The sequence below is a fragment of the Pristiophorus japonicus genome, chromosome 24 (assembly GCF_044704955.1).
Source record: "Pristiophorus japonicus isolate sPriJap1 chromosome 24, sPriJap1.hap1, whole genome shotgun sequence".
NCBI lineage: Eukaryota > Metazoa > Chordata > Chondrichthyes > Pristiophoridae > Pristiophorus > Pristiophorus japonicus.
In genome coordinates, this window is record NC_092000.1 from 9,712,365 (window position 1) to 9,727,568 (window position 15,204).

Genomic DNA, 15,204 nt, shown 5'->3' on the forward strand with positions numbered 1-15,204 from the left:
TCCGCTCCGCACAGGGTGCCTAAAGATCAAGAGTGTGGGACTGAAGTACAACCAGAATTTGAGGAGCAGCCCCTTCAGATATTGGAAGAGGGGCTGCAGCCTCACAGTGAAAAAAAAATGGAACACGGACTCCTCCAGACCGCAGAAATTGCAGGCGGCCTGGGAGCCCGTGAACCGACTTAAGAATTTGTTGCACGGAACTGTTCCGTGCACCACCCTCCAGGCCAAGTCCCCGATAAATAGTGGGAGGACTCCCGCGTAGAGTGCCCTCCATCGGGGACCCCCGCCTCCTCCGGACGGCAAGGTGGTACGCCATGGCATGTCCGGATGGCAGATGAGAATGGCAAAGTGGAGAGTGTCACCAGCTCGACAATTCTTTTGTTGCAAAACAAAACAAACATTAACTCAAGTGACCCCTTGTTAAAGGGGGGAGACACTCCAAACATTTTTCAAGAGCCCTTTTTTTTTTTTTAAATTGTGGGATTTTTTTTGTGGGGTTTTTTTCGGGCACAGAGAGGCAAATTATACAAGTGCCCCCTGACTAGGGGGACACTAAAACCCGGCATTAAAACAAATTAAATTTTAAAACATGTCAAATCAAATTAAAATTTGGTTGTCGGGGGTGATGATGCACTCCAGTCCCTCCGGCGCCCACCTCTCGCGGAAGGCCGCGAGCGTACCGGCGGAAAAAGAATTCAGGTTCCACCAAGATTTAAACTCAGATCACTGGATTCAAAGCCCAGAGTGCTCACTGTTACACCATGGAACAACCTCACCGGCTCCACACTCACAGGTGCCCGCCTACATTACCGTCGGGTTTAAGGAATGCCTTAAAAGGAGGAGGGCGAGGTAGAGAGGCGGAGAGGTTTAGGAAGAGAGCTTAGGCCCGAGGCAGCTGAAGGCATGGCTGGCAATGGTGGGTCAATGGAAGCAGGGATGCGCAAGAGGCCAGAATTGGAAGAGCGCGGAGATTCCGGAGGGTTGGGAGGGGATGGAGGAGGTTACAGAGATTGGGGGGGGTGGGGGTGGGAGGGGAGAGGTGGGGACGTCCACAGAGGGATTTGAAAACAAGGATGAGAATTTTAAAACCGAGACATTGTCGGACGGGAGCCAATGTCGATCAGCGGGCAACAGAGGGGTGATGTGTGAACGGGACTCGGTGCGAGTTGGGACATGGGTAGCAGTGTTTTGGACGAGCTGAAGTTTATGGGCCACAATCCTCCCTCAACAACAAAACCAAAAACAGACTAACCGGTCATTCGCTTCTTGTGAGAGTTCGCTTTGTGCCAACTTTGCATAACTTTGTCTAACTTCAAAGTACTGCGGGTTGACTCTGAAAGACGTGATCATTGTTTGAGTGAAAGCAACTTCATTAAATGGGCGGGATATTCGGCTAGTTGCTGCCTCTGGCGACGGGTGAGCTCTTCCCGGCGGGCGGGCAGCTTCCAGCGTCTCGCCAGAGTTTTTGGGGCCGGTTTCGGCGGGGGCGCGGAGCGTTACCGTCCGGGAGAGGCGAGCGGGTGTGCGACGCCCCTGGGTGCGACGCCCCTGGGTGCGACACCGGCTCGATTTGTGACTCCCGTCTGACCCGTCGGGCTCCACAGCGCCCCCTGGTGGGACCGCCTGTGAAAGCGGGCGGTCCGAGCGGTCGTGGCCGCAGCGAGGTCAGTAATGTCCACCTCGGGCAAGTGTGACCGCTTCTTCTTTGATTTTTTTTTTGGGCGATTTAAGTTGTGGTGGCGTGGGCTGTGTATCGAGAACGTTTTTGGTGGGGGTTTTTTTCCCAGGTTCCCCCCCCACCCCCCTCCGAGGGCCTTTCCAAGCGCTCCGAGACCGGCTGTTTAGCTCGGGATCTATCCATGCTCAGCCGGCCTAGCTCCCCGAGAGAGTGGCCCCGCCCCACACTCAGGGCCCCAGCTGATGAATTTTACAGACTGACTTTACCGCCGCCATTACCGGCCCGAAATGAGCGGAACCGGACACCCAGACTTTTGTCAACCTGACCCCCCCCCCCACCCGGCGCGCGCCGTTACCTGTGTGAGTGCGCTGGTGGGCCTTGAGGTGGGAACTCTTGGTGTAGACTTTTCCGCAGCCGGGGTAGTCGCAGGTGTGGGTGGCCGTGCGTTTGCGCACCCAGTTCTTCCTACTCCGCTTGAGCTTGGCCTCCTCGGGCGCCGGGCTCGGCGGGACCAGGCCCAGCAGCGGTGAGGTGGGGGGAGGCAGCACCGTGCCGTGGGCCAAGTGGCTGGCCTTGAGGCTGGACGCGTAGAAGTGTACCTGGCCCTGGTACTGGCGGGGCAGCTGGTGTGGGTAGTAGGACGGGAACCTGGAGAGCACGTGGTAATTGAGGGGCTCCTGCGGCTGGAGCTGGTGGTGGTGGTAGCGGTAGTGCGGGGGCACCTGGAGCTGGTGCATCTGCTGGCTCCGTGGCTGGGGCCCGGCGTCGCCAGGGGCTGGCTGCACCGGCGTTGGGGGGGGGTAGAACTGCCGGCCGAGGGGGGTTTGCAGGTGGCTCCTCGGTAGCAAGATGGGCTTCTCGTCCGCCAGCGGGCCGGCAGCGGAGGAAGCCGAGACGTTGCCCGGCTTCGGAAAGCCTCGAGTGTTCCCGGCCGGCACTTGCGAAGGGTCGACCAGCTTCTCCAGCAGGCCGACTGAAGCCGCGTGGTCCGCTGCCCCTAAATTGGTGTAGGTCTTGCTGCGGGGGTCAGCGCAAGCGGCCTGACCAACGGCTCCCAGTTGGCTGGTTTGCACGTCGGAGGACAAGAGTTCAGCGACCAGGCTGGTGGCCGGGGCTTCCGGGCCGCGCCAGCCCCCGGCATTTTGGGGCTCCCGCTTAAACTTGCCGCTGCAGCTCTCCGGCCCGGCCGGCAGCGCCCCGGGACCGGGCTCCGCGCTGGACAGGTCCGACAGCAGGAAGTCCAGGTCCAAGTAGGAACCAAAGTCGTCGTCTTCCCGCTTGATCTGGTCAGGAGCGAGGAGAGGGATGGCCGCTTCCTGCATCGAACCCTTGTTGATCATGGCGTTCAGCTTTGTGGCTGAACTGTCGTCGACCTCCCACCACTGCAAAACAAAAACAAACAAAAAAAAAAAAAATCAGACACGGTGTATTCGGGCCTTCCTCAATGTAACATAGAGCTCCGCCTAGTGGACTACTGTGGTATTAAGAACATAAGAAATAGGAGCAGGAGTGGGCCACAAGGCCCCTCGAGCCTGCTCCGCCATTCAATAAGATCATGGCTGATCCGATCCACTTCCCTGCCCGCTCCCCACAACCCCTTATTCCCTTATCGTTTAAGAAACTGTCTATTTCTGTCTTAAATGTATTCAATGTGGCGGCTTCCACAGCTCTCTGAGGCAGCGAATTCCACAGATTTGCAACCCTCAGAGAAGAAATTTCTCCTCATCACTGTTTTAAATGGGCGGCCCCTTATTCTAAGATCATGCCCTCTAGTTCTAGTCTCCCCCCATCAGTGGAAACATCCTCTCTGCATCCACCTTGTCAAGCCCCCTCATTATCTTATACGTTTCGATAAGGTCACCTCCCATTCTTCTGAATTCCAATGAGTAGAGGCCCAACCTACCTCAACCTTTCCTCATAAGTCAACCCCCTCATCCCCGGAATCAACCGAGTGACCCTTCTCTGAACTGCCTCCAAAGCAAGTATATCCTTTCGTAAATATGGAAACCAAAACTGCACGCAGTATTCCAGGTGTGGCCTCACCAATACCCTGGACAGCTGTAGCAAGACTTCCCTGCTTTTATACTCCATCCCCTTCGCAATACAGCCATCGCTGTAAATACAATAAAGGCATCAGGTGACAGGTCACCTGACAAGTTCCTGTGTTAAGCACCATCTTGTAAGGGTGTGTTTGTGATGTCGTAGAGAATATACCACACTCAAGTTGTCCCAACTTGCACCAAGTCCAGTTCACCCATGAATCCCCCTGCCCCGCCCCCTCCCCCCCTGTGCTCGCTGACTTACATCGGCTCCCAGTTCAGCAACACCTCCATTTTAAAATTCTCATCCTTGCGTTCAAATCCCTCCATGACCTGGCCCCTCGCTATCTCTGTAACCCTCCAACAACTCGGTGCTCCTCCAATTCTGGCCTTGCCCATCCCCCGATTTCCTTTGCCACACTTCTGGTTAGCCGTGCCTTCAGCCGCCTGGGCCCCAAGCTCTGGAACTCCCCTCCCTAAACCTCTCCGCCTCTCTCTCCTCCTTTTAAGAAGCCCCTTGTGGGTCAGTGGGTAGCACTCTCGCCTTGGAGTCAGAAGCTCGTGGGTTTATAAGCACTTAAGAAATAGGAACAGGAGTCGGCCGTTCGGCCCCTCGAGCCTGCTCCGCCATTCAATAAGATGGTGGCTGATCTGATCATGGGCTCAGCTCCACTTCGCTGCCCGATCCCCATAACCCTTGACTCCATTAATGTTCAAAAATATATCTATCTCCACCTTAAATATATTCAATGACCCAGCCTCCACAGCTCTCTAGGGCAGAGACTTCCACAGATATACAACCCTCAGAAAAGAAATTTCTCCTCATCTCTGTTTTAAATGGACGACGCCTTATTCTGAAACTACGCCCCCTAGTTCTAGATTCCTCCACGAGGGGAATCATCCACTCTGCATCCACCCTGTCGAGCCCCCTCAGAATCTTATATGTTTCAACAAGATCACCCCTCATTCTTCCAAACTCCAATGCGTATCAAGTCCCACTCCAGAGACTTGAGCTCATAATCCAGGATTGACACTCCAGGGCAGTGCTGAGGGAGTGCCGCACTGTCGGAGGGGCCGCCATTTCGGACAAGACGTTAAAACTGAGAATTGCCATCTCCAGCTGGATGTAAAATATCCCATCGGCACAGTTTTCAAGAACAGCAGGGGTGTCCTGGCCATTACTTATCCCTCAGCAACCAGCTTCTCTGAAGCAGTTTATCTGGACATTTGTCTCATTGCTATTGGTGGGAGCTTGCTGTGCGCAAATTGGCTGCTGTTTTTCCGACGTGCACAACAGTGGACACATTTCGTAAAGTACTTCACTGGCTGTGGAGCGCTTTGGGACGTCCTGATGTTGCGAAAGGCACTATGTAAATGCAAGCTTTTCCCACTTTCTTTCTTGTATCCAGCCCTCGACTTACCACTCGAAGTTCCTTAACTCACACCAACCCAACCCTCCAAATGTGGGTTGGCCCCAACATGCTTCTTAAGCTGTGCCGCTGAAAGACTTGTGCTCGACTGAGATCTCAGGCAACTGATTAGTTGGCACTGGTAGATTGTGGGTCAATTTAAAGAAAGTTAAATGTATTTTAAATCATTTTTCTCCTTTCGAAAGCAATTGTGTCACACATTACCGTGCCAAGAAAACTTGTTTCAGTGTGAGTCACCCACGAGATCCACTTTGATTCCTATCTTCCCTTTTGCAAACTTTGTTCCCTGTTGTAAACTATTATTAGCTCAAGCGCATATCCTGTTCCATTGCTTTATACAGACAGCAGCCAAGGCTGAGAAGGCCCTTATCAGACCTATATATTCAAATAAAGTCAACTCAAAGCGCAGCATTTGGATAAGCTGCAAACACCAGCTCTGGTGTCCAACCAATTTCAGTGGAGCCACCAGTCCCTCGCTGTGAGCTACACAGCTGTTTGAGGCACCGCCCTGCACTAACAACAATGAGTAATAGCGATTAGCTGCGTGGGCCCCACAGGGAAACATTCGTACAATTGACTCCTCTCCTCTCTCTCGCCCCATTTCTCAGACTTTCACTTCACAGCCTTCATATCCGAGTCAGAAGGTCATGGGTTCAAATCAAAATCCATGCTGACCCCAATGCTTCCCATCATTTTTTTTGGGGGGGGGGGGGCCCTTTAAGGGGCATCGCAGCCCAATTCAACGACCGCGCATTCGCGGCTTTGGAGCTCGCTGCGTGGGACTTGTATATCTCTAGGCAGCCCGGAGTTGAAAAGGGATCGCTGGCTGACACTCCCAGTGCTGAGGGTGTGCTGCACTGTCAGAGATACAGTCTTTCGGATGAGAGGTTAAACCGAGGTCTGCTCTCTCAGGTGCACATAAAAGAACCCACGGCAACACTTTGAAGTAGAGCAGGGGAGTTATCCCAGGTATTGTGGCCAATATTTAGCCCTCAATTAGCATGGAAAACAGATTATCTGGTCATTATCACATTGCTGTTTGTGGGAGCTTGCTGTGCGCAAATTAGCTGCTGCGTTTCCCACATTACAACAGTGACGACACTCCAACAGTACTTAATTGGCTGTAAAGTGCTTTGGGACGTCCGGTGGTCATGAAAGGCGCTATATAAATGCAAGTCTTTCTTTTCTTATTAATCTAGGCTGACACTCCAGTGCAGTGCTGAGGGAGCGCCACACTGTCGGAGAGGCAGTGCTGAGGGAGCGCCGCACTGTCGGAGGGGCAGTGCTGAGGGAGCGCCGCACTGTCGGAGGGGCAGTGCTGAGGGAGCGCCGCACTGTCGGAGGGGCAGTGCTGAGGGAGCGCCGCACTGTCGGAGGGGCAGTGCTGAGGGAGCGCCGCACTGTCGGAGGGGCAGTGCTGAGGGAGCGCCGCACTGTCGGAGGGGCAGTGCTGAGGGAGCGCCGCACTGTCGGAGGGGCAGTGCTGAGGGAGCGCCGCACTGTCGGAGGGGCAGTGCTGAGGGAGCGCCGCACTGTCAGAAGTGCCGTCGTTCGGATGAGACGTTAAACCGAGGCCCTAACATAAAAGATCCCGTGACACTATTTCAAAGAAGAGCAGGGGAGTTATCCCCGGTGACCTGGGGCCAATATTTATCCCTCAACCGACATCATCACTTAAAAAAAAATTATCTGGTCATGATCACATTGCTGTCTGTGGGAGCTTGCTGTGCACAAATCGGCTGCTGGTATTCCTATATTACAACAGTGACTACACTCCGAAATGTGCTTCATTGGCTGTACAGCATTTTGGGAGGTCCAAAGGATGTGACAGGCGCTATATAAATACAAGTCTTTTTCTTTCTTCCCTTCCACCTGACCGTGGGCTCGTGCTGACTTTACTCTTCCCGTCTATACTTGGTGAGCGAGAGGAAACACGGGATTTATCGGGAATTACCAGCACCGCACAAGCACAGTCCCGGGGCTGGAGTTCACCAGCGTGCCCATCAAATGCAGCCAAAGCGAGAGGCCCTGGGGTGCCAATCTTCAGAGGGGACTCTTGAAACCGAGACCTTGTCCGCCTGTTCGACGAGGCCAGGCTTGGGGACTTTCCAGATCGTCCCATCTCGCATGAAGAAGAGGCAGGGGATTCTCCTGGGGCGTCCAGGCCAACATTCCGCCCGCAACCAAGAAACACGTTAACGGCTCACTTGTCTGGCTGCCGCTGGTGAGATCTTGCTGTGCATTGCCACTGCCTATCAGAGCCCTTCACCGCCCGGGATGCAGGCTGAGCTGTGCGTAGAAACGCGAATTCTCCCTTTACATATTTGATCACGAGATAAGCTTCCGAACACATAGCCGCACCATCATAAAACCGCCTATTTCCACCTCCACAACATCGCCCGTCTCCACCCCTGCCTCAGCTCAGCTGCTACTGAAAACCCTCTCGACGGGACTATTCCAACGCACTGCCCTCCCACATTCTACCCTCCGTAAACTTGAGCTCATCTACAACTCTGCTGCCCCGTGTCCTAACTCGCACCAAGTCCCGCCCGCCCTTCACCCCCTGTGCTCGCTGACCTACACTGGCTCCCGGTTTAAAACGCTCATCCTGGTTTTCAAATCCCTCCATGGCCTCAGCCCCTTTCTATCTCTATAAACTCCCCCAGCTCTACAAACCTCCGCGATCTCTGCATTCCTCGAATTCTGGCCTCTTGCTCATCCCTGACTTCAATCGCTCCACCATCGGCGGCCGTGCCTTCTGTTGCCTGGGCCCCAAGCTCTGGAATTCGCTCCCTAGACATTTCCACCTCTCTTTCCTCCTTCAAGACGCTCCTTAAAACGTGCCTCTTTGACCAAGCTTTTGAATATTTGTCTTAATGTTTCCTTATGAGGCTGTGTCGAATTTCATTTGATAAAATGCTCCTGTGAAGCGCCTTGGGGCGCTTGCCACGTTAAAGGTGCTATATAAATGCAAGCTGTTGTTTACAGGCCTTCTGCATTGAGAAAGACCTTTAACCATTACACCCAATCCTGGTGTGGGTTTCTATGGAGTTGTGAAGTGTTTCCCACACCACCACAGAGTGCCATTCCGCTCCAGATATATTTATTCAGAAACCTCGACAAACTCCTGAGCTTAAAAATGAATCATTTTACTGCTCAATTAGCCTATAAATCAAGATATGCGGGTTTATTCTGTAGCTTAATGTGTCATTGTGCAAGCTTCTTCGCATGTGCTGCAGGTGTGCTGCAATATCAGCATACAGATTCCAGTCTGTGTTCAGACTTGTCTCTGGATCATGCGTGTACTCTGAGTCTTGGCACTATCAGGTCAGCTCATACTTTAAGTCAATATGGAAAAGGAGGTTGTGCCCGAGGGAAGGATTAGCTCTGTTGGCGGTGGGGGCAATCTGCATCTCTACCGTTGCAAATGTCTTGGACAGATGCCACACGCACTGGCTTAGCTGGTCTCAGAATGGAAGGGCCCTGTTATTTCCCTCGGGGACCCTTGTCCGCCCCCCCACCATGAAGGTTGGAAGGAAGGGAAAACAGCTCGGGTTAGGCACCATCCATCAGCCATGGCCCAACGGTACCGCGACGAGTCAGAAGGGAGGGAGTTGAAGCACCAGCTCTTCAGCACACAATCGCGCCCCACAAGTGCCATCTCCAACAAGCGAGAGTCTAACTACCATCCCTTGACATTCAACGGCATTACCATCACCGAATCCCCCTCCGTCAACATCCTGGGGGGGGGGGGGGTCACCATGGACCAGAAGCTTAACTGGACCAGCCACATAAATACTGTGGCAACAAGAGCGGGTCAGAGGCTGGGTATTCTGCGGCGAGTGTCTCACCTCCTGACTCCCCAAAGCCTTTCCACCATCTACAGGGCACAAGTCAGGGGTGTGATGGAACACTTGCCACTTGCCTGGATGGCTGCAGCTCCAACAATACTCGATAAACTCGACACCATCCAGGACAAAGCAGCCCGCTTGATTGGACCCCCATCCACCACCTTCAACATTCACTCCCTCCACCACCGGCGCCCCCTGGCTGCAGTGTGCACCATCTACAAGATGCACTGCAGCAACTCGCCAAGGCTTCTTCGGCAGCACCTCCCAAACCCGCGACCTCTACGCCCTAGAAGGACAAGGGCAGCAGGCGCATGGGAACGCCACCACCTCCAAGCTCCCCTCCAAGTCACACACACCATCCTGACTTGGAAATATATCGGCCGTTCCTTCATCGTCGCTGGGTCAAAATCCTGGAACTCCCTCCCTAACAGCACTGTGGGAGCACCTTCACCACACGGGACTGCAGCGGTTTAAGGAAGTGGCTCACCACCACCTTCTCAAGGGCAATTAGGGATGGGCAATAAATGCCGGCCTTGCCAGCGATGCCCACATTCCATGACCAAATAAAATATTTTTAAAATCTAAGCTGACACTCTCAGTGCAGTACTGAGGGAGCGCCGCACTGTTGAAGGTGCAGTCTTTCAGATGAGTCATAAAACTGAGTCTGCTCTCTTAGTTGGATGTAAAAGATACCATGGCATTGTTTTGATGGCGGGGCAGGAGGACTTTCCCCGGTGTCCTGGGCCCAATATTTATCTTATCTGTGCCAACATCACTAAAAGCAGATTATCTGGTCTTTATCACATTGCTGTGTGTGGGAGCTTGCTGAGAGCAAATTGGCTGTCGCATTTCCCACAATACAACAGTGACTACACTCTGAAAGTACTTCATTGGCTGCAAAGTGTTTTTTGACATCCTGAGGCCATGAAAGGATCCGGCAGAGGGAATCGTTAGCGAGGAGCTACGGTTTGGGGACAATTTTGTCTGAAGGATTGGTGAGCTCCTTCGCGATTTCGCTTCGTTCCGCAGTTCATTCAGCGGCCCGACAGGCGGGCCGCCATCTTATTAACAGGTGCCCCCCGAGTCGCTGGCGTCAGCCACTTGCGGCCCACACGGCGCGCCATTGGTCAAAGATGTCTACCCTGGGCTGACACGGATATCCGCCAGTGTTATAAACCCCCTCCTGCCTTCCAAAAATTGTTTCATTGACAAAATCTAGAAAACAAAAAACTGGAAAATATGGACCAAAGTCTGAAGTTTGGGACAGTACCTAAGGAAAGCAACATTAAAAGACTTGCATTTATATAGCGCCTTTCACGACCACCAGACGTCTCAAAGCGCTTTACAGCCAATGAAGTACTTTTGGAGTATAGTCACTGTCGCAATGTGGGAAATTAAGTTTGCATGATTTAGTTTAAAATGAAATTTCCACTGGCGTCCCTAAACCTCTCTGCCTCCCTACCTCGCTCTCCTCCTGTAAAACCTCCCTCTTTGACCAAGCTTTTGGTCACCTGTCCTAATGTCTCATTCATTGGCTTGATGTCAAATTTGGTTTTTATAACTCTCCTGTGACGTTTTGCTACATTATAGCAAAAAGAAAACTTGGATTTATATAGCTATTTTCACGACCACTGGACATCTCAAAGCGCTTTTCAGCCAATGAAGTATTTATTTTGGAGCGTAGTCGCTGTTATAAATGTAGGAAACGCGGCAGCCAATTTGAGCACAGCAAGCTCCCACAAACCGCAACGTGATAATAACAAGATAATCTGTTTTAGTGATGTGGGTTCGAATAATATTGGCCCAGGACGCCGGGGAGAACTCCCTGCTCTTCTTCGAAATAGTGCTGTGGGATCTTTTACGTCCCAAGAGGGCAGACGGGGCCTCGGTTTAACGTCTCATCCAAAAGTGCAGCACTGGCAATGTCAGCCTAGATTATGACCTTCTGACTCCGAGACACCTAGAGTACTGCGTACAGTTTTGGTCTCCATATTTAAGGAAGGATATACTTGCATTGGAGGCTGTTCAGAGAAGGTTCACTAGGTTGATTCTGGAGATGAAGGGGTTGACTTATGAAGATAGGTTGAGTAAGTTGGGCCTATACTCATTGGAGTTCAGAAGAATGAGGGGTGATCTTATCGAAACATATAAGATAATGAGGGGGCTCGACAAGATGGATGCAGAGAGAATGTTTCCACTCATAGGGGAAACTAAAACTAGGGGACATAGTCTCAGAATAAGGGGCCGCCCATTTAAAGCTGAGATGAGGAGGAATTTCTTCTCTGAGGGTTGTAAATTTATGGAATTCTCTGCCCCAGAGAGCTGTGGAGGCTGGGTCATTGAATATATTTAAGGCGTAGACAGATTTTTGAGCGATAAGGGAGTAAATGATTATGGGGAGCGGGCAGGGAAGTGGAGCTGAGTCCATGATCAGATCAGCCATGATCTTATTGAATGGCGGAGCAGGCTCGAGGGGCCGAATGGCCGACTCCTGCTCCTATTTCTTATGTTCTTATAAGGAGTGCTACCGATGCACCACAGCTGACACTGTTAATTAATTGTGTTTAAATAATGCATTCGCTAATTGTATCTAATTAATCAGTTAATTAAGTGTCTTAATTAATGAGTTTGCTAATTGTGTTTAATTAACATGTTACTTAATTGTATACCCCCAGTTGATTGTGTGGTTGCTCTCTGTGCAGTGGGGATTGAGGGATCCTGGAACTGGGGGATATTCTGAAAGTAGGCTTGACAAATCTTCTGGAATTTTTTGAGGATGTAACTAGTAGAGTGGACAAGGGAGAACCAGTGGATGTGGCGTATTTGGACTTTCAAAAGGCTTTTGACAAGGTCCCACACAGGAGATTGGTGTGCAAAATCAAAGCACATGGTATTGGGGGTAATGTACTGACGTGGATAGAGAACTGGTTGGCAGACAGGAAGCAGAGAGTTGGGATTAACGGGTCCTTTTCAGAATGGCAGGCAGTGACTAGTGGAGTGCCGCAGGGCTCAGTGCTGGGACCCCAGCTCTTTACAATATACATTAATGATTTAGATGAAGGAATTGAGTGTAATATCTCCAAATTTGCATATGACACTAAACTGGGTGGTGGTGTGAGCTGTGTGAGGAGGATGCTAAGAGGCTGCAGGGTGACTTGGACAGGTTAGGCGAGTGGGCAAATACATAGCAGATGCAGTATAATGTGAATAAATGTGTCGTTATCCACTTTGGGGGCAAAAACAGGAAGGCAGAATATTATCTGAATGGCGGCAGATTCGGAAAAGTGGAGGTGCAGCGAGACCTGGGTGTCATGGTTCATCAGTCATTGAAAGTGGGCATGCAGGTACAGCAGGCGGTGAAGAAGGCAAATGGTATGTTGGCCTTCATAGCTAGGGGATTTGAGTATAGGAGCAGGGAGGTCTTGCTGCAGTTGTTCAGGGCCTTGGTGAGGCCCCACCTGGAATATTGTATACAGTTTTGGTCTCCTAATGTGAGGAAGGACGTTCTTGCTATTGAGGGAATGCAGCGAAGGTTCACCAGACTGATTCCAGGGATGGCTAGACTGACATATGAGGAGAGACTGAATCAACTGGGCCTTTATACACTGGAGTTTAGAAGGATGAGAGGGGATCTCATAGAAACATATAAGGTTCTGACTGGACTAGACAGGCTAGATGCGGGAAGAATGTTCCCGATGTTGGGGAAATCCAGAACCAGGGGACACAGTTTTAGGATAAGGGGCAGGCTGTTTAGGACTGAGATGAGGAGAAACTTCTTCACTCAGAGAGTTGTTAACCTGTGGAATTCCCTGCCGCAGAGAGTTGTTGATGCCAGTTCATTGGATATATTCAAGAGGGAGTTAGATATGGCCCTTACGGCTAAAGGGATCAAGGGGTATGGAGAGAAAGCAGGAAAGGGGTACTGAAGGAATGATCAGCCATGATCTTATTGAATGGTGGTGCAGGCTCGAAGGGCCGAATGGCCTACTCCTGCACCTATTTTCTATGTTTCTAGGCATTACTCTGTGACTGCAGTCAGCACTACATTAGGCGCTGAAGCTCTCTGTGTACAGGGAAGTTTCAGTGATGACTCAAACTACCGAACTCCACTTCTACCCAACAGGTTAGACAGCATTGTATTCATAAATTTAGGGATGTCAGCCCACCGCACATGTTGTTTACAGACATTCGTTAGAAACAGGATGCAGAAGGGGTAATATGTGCAGCGAGGAGCCATGACATGTCTCTAGCTCTCCCTCGCACCCCATTATATAAGGTAATCACTTGCCTGCCATGTGTGCCCAATTCCCCTGGACTCATGGACTGGCCGCACAACTGCAGGTGCAGAAAAAAGAAAAGTATCACCGATTTTGGACACGTGAAACTAAAACCAGAGAGAGCTGGAAATACTCAACAGGTCAGGCAGCATCTTTGGTCAGCCGTGGCTCAGTGGGCAGCACTCTCGCCTTGGAGTCAGAAGGTTGCGGGTTCAAGTCCCACTCCAGGGACTTGAGCACATAACTCTAGGCTGACACTCCCAGTGTAGTGCTGAGGGAGCGCTGCACTGTCGGAGGTGCCGTCTTTCAGATGAGACGTCAAACCGAGGCCCCGTCTGCTCTCTCAGGTGGACGCAAAAGATCCCATGGCACTATTTCGAATAAGAGCAGGGGAGTTATCCCCGGTGTCCTGGCCAAAATATATCCCCAAACCAACATTACTAAACCAGATTATCTGGCCGTTATCACATTGCTGTCTGTGGGAGCTTGCTGTGCGCAGATTAGCTGCCGCGTTTCCAAAATTACAACAGCGACTATACTTTTAAAAATGTACTTCATTGGCTGTAAAGCGCTTTGGGACGTCCGGAGATGGTGAAAGGCGCTATATAAATGCGCTAAGAAGAAACACAAGTCAGTCAGTTGATGGTTCAATCAGCTGCAGTCCTGAGGAAGGGTCTGAAGAATTAAAGGGCAGCCGGACTCTCCTGTGTTGCTCCACAGAGACTGCCATGTGCTTCCAGCGTGGTTTTCCCCTGGATGTTCCACAGGGTCAGTGCCACCCGAGTGCTGACTCTCAACCTCATGCCCCAAACATTTCCCTCTCGGGGCCCAGGTCGGGAACGAAGGAGGGGGCTCACTCACTAAAATGGAGGTTCTGACACCAGGCTCCATCCACTTGCCTGGGCTGCCAAGCTATGCTTCTGGAGGCTCACCCATCACCCCCCTGTGCTCGCTGCCCCGTGTCCTAACTCGCACCGAGTCCCGCTCACCCATCACCCCCCTGTGCTCGCTGCCCCGTGTCCTAACTCGCACCAGGCCCCGCTCAGCCATCACCCCCTGTGCTCGCTGCCCCGTGTCCTAACTCGCACCGAGTCCCACTCATCCATCACCCCCGGTGCTCGCTGCCCCGTGTCCTAACTCGCACCGAGTCCCGCTCACCCATCACCCCCTGTGCTCGCTGCCCCGTGTCCTAACTCGCACCGAATCCCGCTCATCCATCACCCCCTGTGCTCGCTGCCCCGTGTCCTAACTCGCACCGAGTCCCGCTCACCCATCACCCCCTGTGCTCGCTGCCCTGTGTCCTAACTCGCACCGAGTCCCGCTCACCCATCACCCCCTGTGCTCGCTGCCCCGTGTCCTAACTCGCACCAGGCCCCGCTCACCCATCACCCCCCTGTGCTCGCTGCCCCATGTCCTAACTCGCACCGAGTCCCGCTCACCCATCACCCCCTGTGCTCGCTGCCCCGTGTCCTAACTCGCACCAAGCCCTGCTCACCCATCACCCCCCTGTGCTCGCTGCCCCATGTCCTAACTCGCACCGAGTCCCGCTCATCCATCACCCCCTGTGCTCGCTGCCCCGTGTCCTAACTCGCACCAAGCCCTGCTCACCCATCACCCCCTGTGCTCGCTGCCCCGTGTCCTAACTCGCACCAGGCCCCACTCACCCATCACCCCCCTGTGCTCGCTGCCCCGTGTCCTAACTCGCACCGAGTCCCGCTCACCCACCATCCCCTGTGCTAGCTGACCGACATTGGCTCCCGGTTAAGCAACATCTCGATTTCAAAATTCTTACCTTTATTTTCAAATCCCTCCATGGCCTTGACCCTCCCTTGCTCTGTAATCTCCTCCAGCCCCACAACCCCTGAGATGTCTGCGCTCCTCTAATTCTGCCCTCCTGAGCATCCCTGATTATAAATCGCTCAACCATTG

General features: G+C 52.4%; 1 protein-coding gene across 3 annotated transcripts in view; it reads right to left on the reverse strand.

Moving 5' to 3' along the window:
- Positions 1-15,204, reverse strand: part of LOC139237804 (Krueppel-like factor 1) — a 132,803-nt gene that overhangs the window by 4,339 nt on the left and 113,260 nt on the right. For all 3 annotated transcript variants that reach the window (XM_070867023.1, XM_070867021.1, XM_070867022.1), the window contains one exon: positions 2,034-3,060. In XM_070867023.1, coding sequence (XP_070723124.1) covers positions 2,034-3,018 — 985 coding nt within the window. In that variant the 5' untranslated portion in view covers positions 3,019-3,060. The remainder of the gene's footprint in view (positions 1-2,033; positions 3,061-15,204) is intronic.